Here is a 14,717-nt window from a genome sequence, read left to right as displayed (position 1 = left end):
GCAAAACTGTTCCAGTTAATACTTTCTCAACTCGCTTCACGTTTGCTGCGGCGCACCCTCAATCACTCGCGGGTTAGGCTAGGACAGTTTGATAGAGTGGATCCAGAAATAAAAATTTCAACACTGCATGTTTTATGTCTAACAAAAAGACCCTCCGTCACTGCCACGCCCTTCTGTGGTCATTTGGTAGTTCATCACTACTGCTACACCTAATGACTGACAAAAATCGTTTCATACAGCCCCTTTGGATAATCTTTTAAGATTAAATAAAACTTTACAGCAGAGGTAATTACGCACAAACGAGGCCCTTGTAGCCTGATCTCTTTAAAAGATTAATTTACTGCATTTCCCATTTATATCAAGCTCAGCGAGGAAATGCCTTGTGGGATTTGTCTCAACTTGGACATCACTAATGTGCCAAATGTAGTATTTGCTCTGATCTGATCTGAGCAGTTAATACACTGGATTTGCGGAAAGGAAATCCACACGAAAGCAGAATCCACACATGCTGCTCCGATACTGTATGCTCGGACAGTTTAATAAGGCCCTCATTTCCTGTTGTGAGTGTGCAAAAATGTATTTGTCTACTTTTACGAATCGCTGCATAATCTTATCAAGTAATTAGTACTTTGTGTTTGTGTGTAAATGTGTGCGTGTGTGTTTTGGTGTTGCAAGACCAATGGAGTGAGAATCCTCTTAGAAATGTTGGCTTAGGGTTGTTGCCAAAGGCACAACACACAAACAAACAGGCCACTGCTTCTACATACACACACCGCAGATGCAAAATGACAAATGTAAGAAGAAGATAAATGAAGACATATCACACACACACTCCAAGATATCTGTGTGCATACAGTGTGCAGGTACACTCACACACACACACACAGAAAATCACACAAATACCACATTATTTGACTAAATCCACTTACACCGTTTTACCAAAGAGGATGGAAATGTCGTGGCACTGAATATCAAATCCATGTGGTTGGCTATTATAGAACCAGAGCTTACATCCGTCGTTACACAATATTTTATTACTGTGTTTTTTTAGCAACATTTTTTTTTTTCATACTACATACAGTGCAGGGAACAAACAGCAGGTCAAAGAGGTCTATCTGCTGCCCAGTTTGCTCCCAGGGCTGCAGCGATGTACCTGTTTCACAGTACAACGCAGTATACAAACTGACCGTTATTATACCCTGTACCTTGTTTTCATTTCTTTAAAGATCATTGTAACTGATAGTAATAATAATAATAATAATAATGATAATTGTTTAATGCAATATACAACAAAACTGTGATATATTCTGAGGCTGTTGCTGTAAATTTTAAATCTCATACCGTTGCAACCCTAGTCACTCCACAACAAAGTCAGGCTTCGACCACCTATGAACTCTGAATGTGAGAGCATGAGACTTGAGCCCACGCAGTTTACTAACAGCAACCCCCCTAGAATATACCCTATGACCTCCTAAAGCTATCGAATATGTGACCTCCCATAGAAAAGCATCCACCCAGTTAAAGAGTCTTTAAGAAAGAAATCCTCCAACAAGCTGCAGGGCTCCTCAGCTGACCCTAAGTTCAGTCATCCCTCCACAGGGACACAAAAGAGAAAGTACTGTATCACATTATCATCCTCTAATGAAATGTATCCCCTATTAAAAACAGCACTGGAAGCCATTAGACAATCTACATGATGAACAATAATGGGAGTCAATACGGAGACGGACGGACAGAAGTGTTGGAGGAGGATAGAAGAACAAAGGAGGACAAAATAACAAAGAGAGAGAGCGAGAAGCTAATCGTTTGTCACCCACCTGCCAGACTGTCCAGTGTGTGTCTGTGTTGTCCGGGGGCCAGCCCAACAAACACCACCTCCTTCCTGAAATGACCGATCCCCGAGAAGGGCAGCACCAGATCCCTCCCAGCCAGCATCTCAGCCAATGACGGCTCGACCTGAGCCAGCACGGTTGCCGCCCTATAAGGAAATATTCACATGAATATACACAACAAACACATGCACACACATACAGTGATAACAACTTAATCCTCTCCCTCCCTCTCATATTACATAATGAGAGAATCTAGTGATTACTAATGACACAATCTTCTACTTGATGTAGATTAAGCTCTGAGTTGTGTCCATAAAAATCCCTGGTCGTTCAGAGCATTAAATGTATTTTTTGAATACATATTCAAAGGGGGGGAATTGTTTTTCATATGTATTTACCTGTACCTAAAATACTACAAATTGCAAGTATTTATATGAGATAATATACTATTACAACTGAAAACAATGATGGTTAAAGGTCCTATATCAAGCTCATTTACAGATTCATACTTTTATTTTGGGTTTCTATTAGAATTTAATGTTCAAAAAACACCTTATTTTTCTTTTACAGTCTCTCTGAATATCTGGCTGTTAAGACGTGACGTAACACCCTTTCAAAATAAGATTTCTGGGTCCAAACGCTCCGTTGAAATAAAACAGACACAACAGCCGAACATGTGAACAATTATGATCCCCTCTTTCGTCAGTTAGACATTTTTTTCATCCATAAGAAAGAGGTAAAATGACAATTATGTTGTTTTATAAAAACTCAGATCAGTTGAAAAACGGGGAACACGGCAGCGTTTTATAAATACAAGGCTCGGAACGGCTTGGACCCGGAAATCGTATTTTGAAAGGGAATGACGTCACGTCTTAACAGCTGGATACCTGTTTTCACCCTCTGTCTGAAACCCTCTGTGTTAGCGCCTGTCTCTTTAAGAGCCCCTCCTGAAAAAAGCCCAGTCTGCTCTGATTGGTCAGTGTTTCCAGGTCTTCCGGGTCTTCCGTATCTGCGCTCTCAGCATCTCTAAAACATCAATCCAGCCGGGGAATGACTGTAACTGCACTGTAGCAGCTCTTTCTACCCATATATAGTATAGTTGTGACATCACAACAGTACAGAAGTCCTGACGGCTCGTTTAAAGACGCAGTTTCTGAATACGGGCTGTGTGCATTTCTCTGTGGATGTGGAGTGTTTTGATACTTTCACAGTTATTCACACATTTATATAACACCTCCACCTGCTTAATAATAAAAAAAGAAACATGGAAATCACACTTTTTACAACACGGGACCTTCAAAATGGGAAAAGGGGACCATTTGGCACGACACATTTTTAAGATACTACATTTTTGCATGCAATTTATACATAAACGTATTCTGATTATAAATTGGAATACAATACACGGACTACAGTACATTCTAGCCTCAGGGACTGTCATCCATCAACCATGTTTTTTAGGCTCATTATTGGAATCTAAACTTAAAACATTTATAGACCTACAAACCAGTTTTCCAGGAAGTGCTGAGGGGATGAGATAAGACAGGAGCAGCATCAACCATGACATGCTGCTAATTAGTCACTGCAGAACCCTGGATTCCTGTCTTCAAGCAGTAACTTTAGTCTAAAGATTCATTACTACAACAAACACAAGAAAGATAATGGACAGCGTCACCGAGACTGAAAGGGCGAGCATGAGAAAATATGGTTGTGGGCAGTGTGTGTTGATCGATATTCATCGGCATGTGTGTGACATTCAAATAATGACACATGTTCGTGAAGTTTGTTGTGATGTACGGCTCTAATTCTATGTCATTGAAACTCACTTGAAAAATCTGTAAAATGGAAATCTCTTTAAAAGCATGATTTATGCAAAGTACAGCCTACATTTTCATCTTCCATTGGACGGTTCAATATCCTGTGTGTACGCTGGGTTTGTTTGTGTGTTTATGCGTGCATTCACTCACAAGTCTACTTGCTCCTGAGTGGCGAGATGAGTGACAAACAGCGTGATGTGCAGAGTCGGGACAGGGATCATGGCTTTGGCCAATCGGGGCTCCTGCTGAAGCACCGTCTCTTGGACCTCGATCACAGCTGAGCTGATCTGTCATTGGATAAATGTACATTCAATCATCAGCAGCAGGCAGATGCTGTCAAATACAGTCACTGCATGTCTCATCCTTCATCCCCACTGCTCTTTTTATAAGAACTTGCTTGGTATGGATGAGCAGAAGAAACGAGGAGAAACTGGGGCAGTGTTTGCCGTCCAACATCACAGATGAGGCGTCAATAGGTGATGACCATGGCAAAGGGCAAATCAATGTTCTTTCAGATGAGCTCTGTGGTCAATAAGCATTAGGATTTCAGGGACCTCACCTGTCAGGTAATTGAATCTTGAAGGGTTTTTTCTCCGTAAGAGATTTTCTCCCAGTATAGATTGATCTACACTGACGATGACCAAGTGTCAAACACTGAATTCATCAATATTCTGGAGAAAAAAAGATTAAAGTCTTCTCTACAAACAGAGAAGTCCAAGGCTTTCTGAAACAGGTTCTCTTATCTCTTCTACTATCATAAAAGGTCTATTCGTGGGTGAGGTCGTGATGTAACGCCCTTTCAAAATAGGATTTCTGAGCCTCGTGTTTCTACAACGCAGCAGTGCCGTGTTCCCCGTTGTTTGATCAAATCTGAGTTTTTAAAAAAACAACGTAATTGTCATTTTATCTCTTTCTTATGGATGAAAAAAATGTCTAACTGATGAAAGAGGTGATCGTATTTGTTCACATGTTCGGCCGTTGTGTCTGTTTTGTTTCAACGGGGCGTTTGGACCCGGAAATCTTATTTTGAAAGGGTGTTACATCAGAATTCACAGCAGAATAGGGAGTTTTTACTACTGAAGGACCACACCGGTGGTTTCACTTCAAATCTTTTACAATTTACTAACTTCTATTCAAAGCGTCACGTATTTTTAGTTTTTTGAATGCCGTTTTCCAACAGCCACATATTTCCATTCATTCTAACAGTATGAAGAACTAAGATTCAGATAATCCATCACGTTAAAATTGATGATCGGTTGATAATTTATTTTTTTTGTCTAAATGATGTTAAGGAGATGGAAAAACAGATTGTTATGGAAAGTCTTCTGAGCAGTCAGGTGAATTGCAAACTAGCAAACATGATATTCTCGATGTCGTAACCAAATAGAGCTGAAACAATCAAGGGGTTCAACGATGAGTTGATCAATTAAAAATGAGTCGTCAAAACTTGTAAATGGAGAAGTATCTGCAATTTTGTAATAGATGGGATACAATGTGCACAAACTCCAGCATTACCCTTAAAGTTCCCACGTAAATGATTAGCTCTTTACCTGTGTGTTAGTGATGGGGATGGAGATAAAGTAGTTGGGTCGCTGGGTCTCTTTCTTTTTCTTCTTCTGCTCTGCGTCCTCTTCACTGTCCACTCTCCCTCCACTCTCGCCTCTCTTCCTCTTCTTCGGGGTTGACTGTGGGCTGGAGACTACGGAGAAAGGGCAAGCGAACTTTATTTATAAAAAAAAGAAAAAGGTATAATTCAAAGAATCATAAAAAGATAATAATAGTGATTAAAAAAATGTACACACATCCTAGCTCTTTCCATGTGTTGGGGCTGGTTAGAGAAAATGGCAGCTCTGACATTAAATTGTCAGACTTGAGCTGTTTCTTCAGCAATTTTATCTTCTCCCTCCTCATCTTCCTCTTGGTCTTTTTTACACTTGATCCTGCTTGAGCTGCCAAGAAAATAAATGATTTATAATACAACAAACACACATACTGTTTATGTATGAATATGAATACAAACACACACAAAACGAGAGAACACAGTTAACCTCCTTTCTCGCCGCCCTTAATATATCGATTAGTTTAAACTACACAAATAAGGTACAATAACATTTAGTGTCAACAAACATACTGTCAATCATTATATTACTGTATCAGATTACACAACAGCATTTACATCCACATGGGACTAAAACCAAGCCCCCACCACAGCGATTTTCCTGGTTGATCCGATACAGAGGCGCCAAAAATGCCAGTTCACTGAGTGTCCACTTGGGGCAGGTTTCCTAATAGAGCAGTTTCTCATTGACCCCCATGTTAAACAGGCCGTTTTTTACAGCATTATTACAACTTTTTAATGCCTGGTACAAAAAAAACAGTCTAGTCTGTATGTTTAGGTCATATCTCCATGACAACACTGAGGGGAGTGAATTTTTTTGTACCAGGCTGGTTATTATTTTATTGGAGGTTAAAGTTTTATGAATAATTAGGGGTGCAGCCTCTTGAGTGACAGCTAGCCACTGACCCTCACTTTGTCTCGGAGGTATACGTCAGCCAGATGGACGTATCTCCCTCCCCCCAACGTCACATACATGCCCTTTTTTGTTGAGAGGAAATGAGGCAGAGTCAAAGTCTGCCAAGGTGGCGACTCCCATAGGCGAGGGCGGTTGGATCAAGTTGAGAGAATGGACCTGGACGGAGAGGCTACGATGATACTTTAATTAAAAGCAATAAAAACATCATGTGTTGTAGCGCTTATAGTCTTCGAGGGCTGCTATATGTTTTGCAAGCCACCACATGTTAATTAACATGCTCTGTTTGAAGCCCCAAACATTCATAATCGACCTATCACCAGTGTAAACTCCATCTGGTACAAAGTGGCATTGTGTCATTTGAGTTTTTCAAGTGTAGTCAAGACAAGTCAAGTCTAATTTTATTTATATAGCACATTTGCAGACGACTGATGGTTCTTCACAAGAAAGTGCTTAATAAGTGCAGTAAACATAGGAATGACAAAAGAGTTAAAATAATGCAGAAGAGAGAAAAATGAAAAGGTAACCAAGGGACACTAAGCACTGGCACTTAAAAGGAGCACTAATCAAGGGCAAGTGAAAAAATGTGGGTCTTTAAAAGGGACTTAAAAATGTTTAGGATGTGGAGGGGGAGGCTGTTCCAGAGTCTGGGGGCTGCTACTGCAAATGCTCTGACCCCCCTGGTTTTTAACCTGGTCCTGGGCACTTCCAATAGCAGTTGGTCAGCTGACCGTATTTCTCTGGGTGGAGGTGGTGGTGGAAAAGATCAGACAGGTACAAGGGGGCCAGACCATGGAGGGATTTAGAAACAGTACGTAGAAAATCAATGCTGTAGCGGATGGGAAGCCAGTGGAGCGATGCGGGGGCCGGGGTGATGTGATCGCTTTTTTATACGGGTGAGGAGTCGGGAGGCGGATTTCTGAACCAACTGCAGGCGGCGGAGCTGTGATTGATCACTGCCGGTGTAAAGAGCGTTGCAGTAGTCCAGTTGAGATGTTATGAAACCCAGTTTAGCGATTTAACACGTGCTGAATTACATTTCATCAAACCCAGTGAGCATCTCAGGCCGTCAGTTGTACTCACCTGATACTGTGGAGGCTCCAGTGTCTTGCTGGACCTCCATGGTGACCGCATCCACCTGACCTGGAGTCATCTTCTTCTTCTTCTTCAACTCCTTATATTCTGTCCGACTCTCCTGTCCGGTCACACCTTTACCACAACCACCTTCCTCCTCCTCCTCATCATCATCATCTGAGGCAAGCCCAGTGGTCTTTTTGCCATAGGAGATATTGGCTGGCAGCATACCACACACTGTTAGCTGATACAGGCAGAACTGTTCCTAAAATAGAAAGAGGGTTTATATAACCTGGTCATAACCATCATAACATTTGACTTTTTGTACATTAGGGTGAGGACCAGAGACACCGCTTGCCAGCAGGAAAGGCGGGTCATCAATTACATGGGACCTTACGCCACTATGGGGCCCCCGAGGGCTGAAAAACTTAAAACTACAGCAGTGATAATGTGACCTAGGACACCTAACCTCTCTAAGGTACCCCACCTGACTCCATAAAATTTTCATTATGTTTTTTATTGTTCTTCATATTAATATGTTTGAATTACAAGTTTATTTTATGTTTATATTCATATTTAAAAAATAATTAAAGGTTGAATATGAATAATGAGCAGGACACCGTCATGTAGTGTCTCAAGATCATAGTCGCAACTACAGAAAATACTTCCACCACTCAGGTTGCCAGGTTGGTCAGACCTGGTCCAGCAGCCTACAGGAGACCAGAGTCTGTTTGAGCCTGTTTGAACCCATCCCCTCCGGCAAATCGCACCATAAAAACAAGTATTGCAGAGGAGTTTGACTGACAGTTACTGTTAGCCGTTACAGCTAAGTAAACATGAAAGTTAGCTTACTGATCAAGGAGAAACGTAGCCATTTTGGCGTGAGTTTTAATGCCGTTGAACTCCTTTATCTCAGTCTATTGAGTGAGTGCTCGGCCTGTATTGACTCTGGTTTTTGCCCATCTCCGGTCACTCAGCTGCTGGGACAAATAAGCAGCTGCAGGATTGGCAAACCCCATTTCACCCAGTGCCAGACTACAGTAGCTGCACCTAACAACAGACAACCCTGGCAACCCGCAATGCCCAACGCTATTGGCTGGTAAAATGTAAACAGAACATGACAGAAAGTCATTGTCAAACCCGTAAAAATAGGGGGTCATTCTGTACACAGTGTTTTATTATTATTACTTTTAGAAAATATAGCTTTTAATGAAGATTCTACATATTCAACCTTTATTTCATTTCTGAAATAAAAAAAAAAAACACATTCATGTCAACAAATGTATTTTGCTGATGTCAGATTATTTATAAGAGAACAGTGATGAAAGCTTGTTGAAGCCCCCCCCCCCCCCCCTCCCCCTGTGAATTTTTGCCCCGGGCCCCAACAGACTCTAGAATCGCCTCTGGGTGAGACCAGCATTAGTTTCATTACCTGAAGTCCACACCTGTGTGCAGAGGGCTTCACGGGACGACAGTGACAGGTAAATATGGTGTGCAGCCTGTGAAACGGTGGTCCATACACAGCGGAAACCCTCTGTGGACAAACTCTTGTTGAACACGTCGAGTTGAAGAGGCTGAGCCGTGGACGGGTGACAACTTTAGCTAAGCTAGCTGCAAAAACAGAGAGTATTAGCAACCGGAAGGTGACAGACGATAATCCTTTAGAGAGGTACTTTAACACCTGTTGCCATGAATCCAACAGCCATGCTGCAGGACATCTGTTGAGCTAGCTGGCCGTTAGCTAACTTTACCGTCGTGCAGCTAAATTAGCAGAAACTAACCGGATGTCATCGGTGATAACTTGTTATTATGTTTCCGCTGCAGAAAGCTGGTTGTCGACAGTCTTTGTCAGATAAAAGTCCAAACAAATCATACCATAAAACATTTAGCTCCACACCAAGCGCTATCTCTGAATGCTGACTGGAGGCAGCTTCTGTTTGTAAACAATGTCCAACTTCCGGTCTGGTTTTTCACAGCAAAAGGGCGTCTGTCCTTTCACAATAAAAGCATCGGTCACTTGACCTGTTAAAGCATTTGCACAAATTAACTCACGAGAGCACTTACACATAGTCTAAATCCACTAGACTGGATTTTATTGACACAAATTCAATAATGAAGATCTCAACTGTATTTACTACTGTATATAAAACATCTTGCCACTTTATTATTATTATTTATATTGAGCCTTTGCTTTCAACAGAAATACAGTGTCATTTATTTATTTGATAATACATTGTTCTTCAAATGCTTTGGACAAAATGCTTCTATGTACATATACGTTAAGTACTAATGGTGTTTAGTGAAGCTGACTTTTTTAATTCAAATATTTTATTAACAGGGTATTATCATAATTATTAAGACTATAGGTAGAGTCAAAGTGAATTTGGATCCAAACTATTTAACAGTGTGTATTTCAAAAAGATATATGAGCCAAATTCATGTGTTTTGGTCACATATGATGCCATCAAAACATTTATTTGAATTGAAAGACCTTTAAAAAAACACACAGACAATATTACAGCCAGACTTTTAATCATCACACCTTTAACAATGATGTCTGACTTTACAATGAGACACGGCAACAATACACAATCATGCTTCAAACCAAACAATAGATTTCTTTCTTTTTTTATTTTTGCATTATTCTTGAGTATCTGTTCTAGTTCATTCTAAAGCTGGTTTATTTGTTTTGTGTGCTTTGCTCTCCACTGTGCCTGCAAGTCTAAATATATACAGAAACAACAGTAACAACTGGAGAGCCGAACACTGGACATTTGATGATGGATTCTGTTTTATTATGAGATATAAGATTACACTTTAACATAGACCTAAACTCTCCATAAAGTCTGATGGTCAATGGCAACTCAAACACTCAATTCAACACTTTTTCTTTGATCTTTCTGACCTGCATTATTATTCTATTTTTTAAGTGTTGACTGGTTGCGTCAAAATCACCAAAACGTAAATAACATGATGTCGCTTTAGAAATTCAATAGCAGGAAACGGCAGTGAACTCTGTGTAATTATTTACAGGCCTGATTAACATGAATACGGAATACATTTCACCTCAATCGTAGCTAATCTAGTTTTACCAAGGAGGATGAAATACTGTTTTTAGTAAATAGTCTAAATCATTCAGTATTGTTACTTAAGTTTTACTGTTGATGCAATCCATCACATATTGTTTTACTTCTGATGTGAACTAAAATATTACATTCATGACCACCACCAACAACGCCAACTCTACTTACGAGACAAAAGACTACTAAATGTAGTCTTATTTTTAAAACTGCCACTACTGTAAGTACTTTTGTGAGAGTGTGTAACGACGGTATCAGTCAAACCACTCTTGGCACCCACCCCCTGGGCATTTCCACTGTTATCTTTACTTCTCTGAATGAAGCGCTCCAGTAAAAATTTTTGTATCTCAGACACAGCAAACTCATTTTCTGGACACTTCAGTAATCCATGCATCGTGTCATGGTAGAAAACGTTGACCTGCAACACAACGTTATCGGGAAGAGCCTTTGTTCTCAGTGTTGATGTGTACTTGACCTCACGTGTGTGGTGCATCAACACCAGAATGACAGGTTTGTCATCTGAGGACACAAAGAGGAGGGAGAATGAGACATACTGTATGTTGACGATTTACTGTTATTATAGAAGTCAGAAGTCAAGAACCTTGTAATTCCAAACTCATAGAATGACAAATATAGATACAAACAAATTACACTGAATTTCCATTTCGGTATAAACAAGCTGAAAAATCTTTCTTTTACCTTTAACAAGGCGCATGACTGCCTCAACATCTGTTTCAATGCGTGAACTTATTGGGCAGAAGACAAAAGTGATCTTGTTATCCTCACTGCTTTCAAAAAGATGAAGATCCGGTCGCTGAACTTGAGCCTTCAAATTCTGGATCAGCTGTTCGTGTGCACCAAAGGTTTTACCGCCGACAACCACCCGGTACATCAATAAGGCTATAGAGAGAAAAGATGACAAAGCAGATTTATACATTTTCAAGAGAACCTATCAGTAGAATAAAAGCATTATTAAAGAGATTCTTGCTATGTAGCTCCAACAAAATCAGAAAGAAGAAAAACACGATACAGCTTTAAAAGAAATGATTTTGATAAAGTCAGTCTGAAATCATGTTCATTGTGTCAGTTCAATGGTACATTTAAACTCCTGTATCATAAGACGCACAGTCATCATCACACTGAAATAGATAGAATACAATATATAATACAATACAACATTAGGAGGAACAAGCTAACTTTTAACCGCTGAATGTCTAATTATATACACTCACTTTCTGCAATGTCCAGTAGTGACAAAATGGTGAAGGGTTCTCCTAATGAGAAAGACAATATTATAAATCAGTCAGATTAATTTATATTGAGCAAAACGTGGAATTTGATTTAAAGCACCTGTTGTACAAAATGTCCAAAGTCAGATATGCTTCCCCGAAATACACTTTAACCCCACTGTGGGCTTTGTGTTTGATTCACTTTACTGGATTATAAGTCTTTCAGTATCAAAAGTACATAAGGTATTTCTAAATATGTTGATAGAAGATGAAACTATTTTCAGACCTCACGAGTACCAGATGTGACACCAGATTCAGTCAGAGAGTTACAGTACTCAACCAAATAAAGCGCACTAAAGGGCCTGCTGTTGTACACATTTACATGAGAAACTGCATATGTCATTAAAGTGTGAAGAGAAAGAACCAACAACAACACAACAACCACATTTACTATGTGGTTGTTGTGGATGGACATGGTTTTGGTCAGCATAGAGCATGGTATCTGAGGAACTTGTACCTGGCAAGTCAAATAAAATGGCACAAATGTCCTTTCTGACAGACTTCAAATATTATAGTATATGTTTTAAAGATCAACTCCATAGGAGGCCTCAAGTCAGATTCACCTTGTGCTTCTTGTGGACGGCGATCAGTTTGACCAGTGAAGAGCACCAATGGACCACAGCCGGCTGAGGTACTTTCCCCCGAAAAACCTGTTGGGTGCAACACATAGTGTAATTACTGACTCCGAATATTATTAAAAAGGCATGTAAAATTGATTAATTAACAGCTATATGTAAAAGGTTAATGTCAAGATTGCGTGAAGAGGAAGAAAGTTTCATTTACTTCGTGGTTGGCCTTTAGTTGGGCCACTGGCGTCTGAGGAACTTGTACCTGGCAAATAGTCTGTAACAAACATAAAATGGCATAAATGCACGCAGTGACTCCAGATCATCTTCTTATGAGTTCAAATGAAGCCTAAAAGTGCGTACTACTCATTAAACATGTCATGATAAGAGCGTGAAGTGGAAGAGAGTGAGATTCACCCGGTGCTCCTTGTGGACGGCCATCAGTTTGACCAGTGCGGGGCACCAATGGACCACAGGTGGCTAATTCCTGGTCTGGCTGATTTGTGCTGGGTTCTTCCAGAACACAGATGTGAGCATCAAGGAAATGCTGGACTTCATTTAATTGGGTCTTTATGTCCTTCAGGATATGGAGGTATTGAACCAAGACCCCATTATTACTTAGAGCAGCTGGAGAGAGAGAATCAGGTTGTGTGTGTTAGAATAAACGCAGTCACATACAGTACATCGCTAACCTGACTCTGGCCAGATGACTTTCGTTCCGCGTTGCTTCTGTCTTGACTCCGCTTAGCTCCAATCAACCATCTGGATTCGCTCCATAGGAATTGGTTTCAGGATCCGCAAAAAACTGTCAGACCAATCAGGACCGCCGGGCGGGGTTTTAGAGATGTGACGTGGCAGAGACATGACTGTGGTGGCTCGCATCGAGGAAGCAGACTTCAACATGGATGCTGCTATTTCCTCCGTGCTTCCAATCTAGAGAATAGTTCTTCCCTAAAAGAACACCTGAGAACGGCTCTGGAGACTTTTGTTTTTGTTGGTGGAAACGATGTCGGCTGTTCTGTTTCGCTTTTCCCTGCGTCGCTCTCATCAGCGTCAGGGTTTGGTTTCGATGTGAGTGGGTGAAGTAGCACGTCGATAAAGATGACGGACAAGTGGTTTATCCAATCATATGCAAGGATTTCTGATAAGGCCCTCGCCTCCTGAAATGACTTTGCTATGGAGCGATCACAGATGTTTGAGTGAAGCAGGAGGAACAAAATGCATCTGGCGAGAGTCAGGTTAGTTTAATACCTCCACCATTACATAAGCTGTAAATGTGAAAGTGAAAGCAATAGCAGCCTGGCTGTAGGCCGTCTTACCCTGGAAAGACTCGTCTGGGATGAAATTTTTCATTTCTCTCAGGAGCTGTTTAACTGGACTCTGGTTCTGAAACAGAAAATATTGTAAATACAGGGTTTAAATATATTAACATATATATATTTGTTCCACCATTTCAAACATTTCCTTTTAGATGTGAATCGAAAATGTGACGAATGTGCAGTCTGCAAATACATTTTTAATCATTTAGGGTTGTTTTATTATGAGGGGGGGGGGGGGGGGGGGTTCATGGGTTAAGAAATCGGGGGGAACACGCTCCACATGTGCCACTGTGTCAGTCTCTCTCTCTCTCTCATCAGGTCCTACACACTTGAGCTCGTTTTCTCACCTGCTTGTGTATGATGTCAAAGATGCTCCTCCTCAGTTTGAACTTCCCACGTCCAGGCAACAGCTCGTGCAGGTCTCCTCGAGTCAGTGACTCGATGTCCGAGTCAGTGCACAGACCTTCCTCTGCAAAAAAACACAGGTGTGCAGTGTGTTTTTGTATGTTCGCAGGACCCACGGGACAGTCACCTGTGCTGGTAAAACTGAAGCCCCGTACTCTTAACTGTTTACTTTTGCACCTGTCGGTCACTTACGCTCCAACACTTCCGCTGCTTCGGGGCTGTGTCGCCTTATTTCCCTCAGTAAACGTGACATGACTGCACCTGTGGAGAAAGAAGACACACAACTAAATGTCAGCATTGTCTAGTATGAGTAATTTTCTCCATTTTCCAAAGAGTTGAATACAAACCTGCTGCGGGAGTTACCTGAAAGACCACGACGGGTGCGGGAAAGAGAGAGCTTTAAGGTGATAACACGATAAACTAGGTACTTGGTGAACTAGTTAGGCAGTTGCTGAAGTTTGCTGTCGACTACTGAACTCAAATAAAAAAGGTTTATATCGTAGCTTCGCTCTGCCTTCGCACAGAGCCGGACTTCCCGTAAACTCCCCTGTTTGCAGTCAACAGAAAGTGAAACCTAAACAGACTCTGGAGGTGACGTAAGCACGTTTTCATTGGTTGCTGTAGAGTGATGGACACGTGTAGCCCCGCCCCTTCCATAAAGACTTAAAAATAATAATATATTAATACAAATAGAGATGATTGACCAAGAAAAATATGCGTGTTGACATGCGTGTACAATATGCAATGTGGATATAATTACATTATAAAATACATATAAAGTCTATTAAAGGCTGAATATGTAGA

The 14,717-nt window shown here is 40.8% G+C and overlaps 2 protein-coding genes across 8 annotated transcripts in view; both read right to left on the bottom strand.

Moving 5' to 3' along the window:
* Positions 1-9,182, bottom strand: part of akap7 (A-kinase anchoring protein 7) — a 49,602-nt gene extending 40,420 nt beyond the window's left edge. The window contains exons 1-7 of one of the 4 annotated variants that reach the window (XM_083933653.1): positions 9,130-9,182; positions 8,687-8,865; positions 7,264-7,519; positions 5,452-5,598; positions 5,200-5,348; positions 3,800-3,936; positions 1,818-1,978 (exon numbers count right to left, since the gene is read on the bottom strand). In XM_083933653.1, coding sequence (XP_083789779.1) covers positions 1,818-1,978; positions 3,800-3,936; positions 5,200-5,348; positions 5,452-5,598; positions 7,264-7,519; positions 8,687-8,865; positions 9,130-9,139 — 1,039 coding nt within the window. In that variant the 5' untranslated portion in view covers positions 9,140-9,182. Of the gene's footprint in view, positions 1-1,817; positions 1,979-3,799; positions 3,937-5,199; positions 5,349-5,451; positions 5,599-7,263; positions 7,520-8,686; positions 8,866-8,935 lie in introns of all 4 variants that reach the window. The other 3 variants (XM_083933652.1, XM_083933651.1, XM_083933654.1) reach the window with 3 other exon arrangements.
* Positions 9,183-9,781: 599 nt separating this feature from the next.
* Positions 9,782-14,455, bottom strand: LOC310961451 (uncharacterized protein). Of its 4 annotated transcripts, none has more exons than XM_083933513.1 (10): positions 14,261-14,455; positions 14,106-14,174; positions 13,856-13,977; positions 13,509-13,575; positions 12,607-12,816; positions 12,407-12,466; positions 12,187-12,273; positions 11,567-11,608; positions 11,034-11,234; positions 9,782-10,853 (listed from the first exon to the last, which is right to left on the bottom strand). In XM_083933513.1, the coding sequence occupies exons 2-10, from the start codon at positions 14,164-14,166 to the stop codon at positions 10,498-10,500; spliced, it is 1,206 nt and encodes a 401-aa protein (XP_083789639.1). In that variant the 5' UTR covers positions 14,167-14,174; positions 14,261-14,455; the 3' UTR covers positions 9,782-10,497. The 4 variants fall into 4 exon arrangements, with proteins under 4 accessions (XP_083789639.1, XP_083789640.1, XP_083789641.1 ...); XM_083933514.1 differs by having other exon boundaries at positions 14,277-14,455; XM_083933515.1 differs by lacking the exon at positions 11,567-11,608.
* Positions 14,456-14,717: the final 262 nt, after the last annotated feature.

This window comes from Echiichthys vipera, assembly GCF_963691815.1.
Source record: "Echiichthys vipera genome assembly, chromosome: 19".
Classification (NCBI taxonomy): domain Eukaryota; kingdom Metazoa; phylum Chordata; class Actinopteri; order Perciformes; family Trachinidae; genus Echiichthys; species Echiichthys vipera.
This window is presented reverse-complemented; position numbering and strand designations above follow the sequence as displayed.

Excerpts from the sequence above, each read along its gene's own strand:
- LOC310961451 (XM_083933513.1), bottom strand. The coding sequence starts at position 14,166 with ATGTCACGTTTACTGAGGGAAATAAGGCGACACAGCCCCGAAGCAGCG. Across the intron at positions 12,817-13,508 it reads CCCAGACGAGTCTTTCCAGG|CTGCTCTAAGTAATAATGGG; the intron begins GTAAGACGGCCT and ends CTCTCTCTCCAG. Across the intron at positions 11,609-12,186 it reads CCGTCCACAAGAAGCACAAG|GAGAACCCTTCACCATTTTG; the intron begins GTGAATCTGACT and ends CTTTCTCATTAG.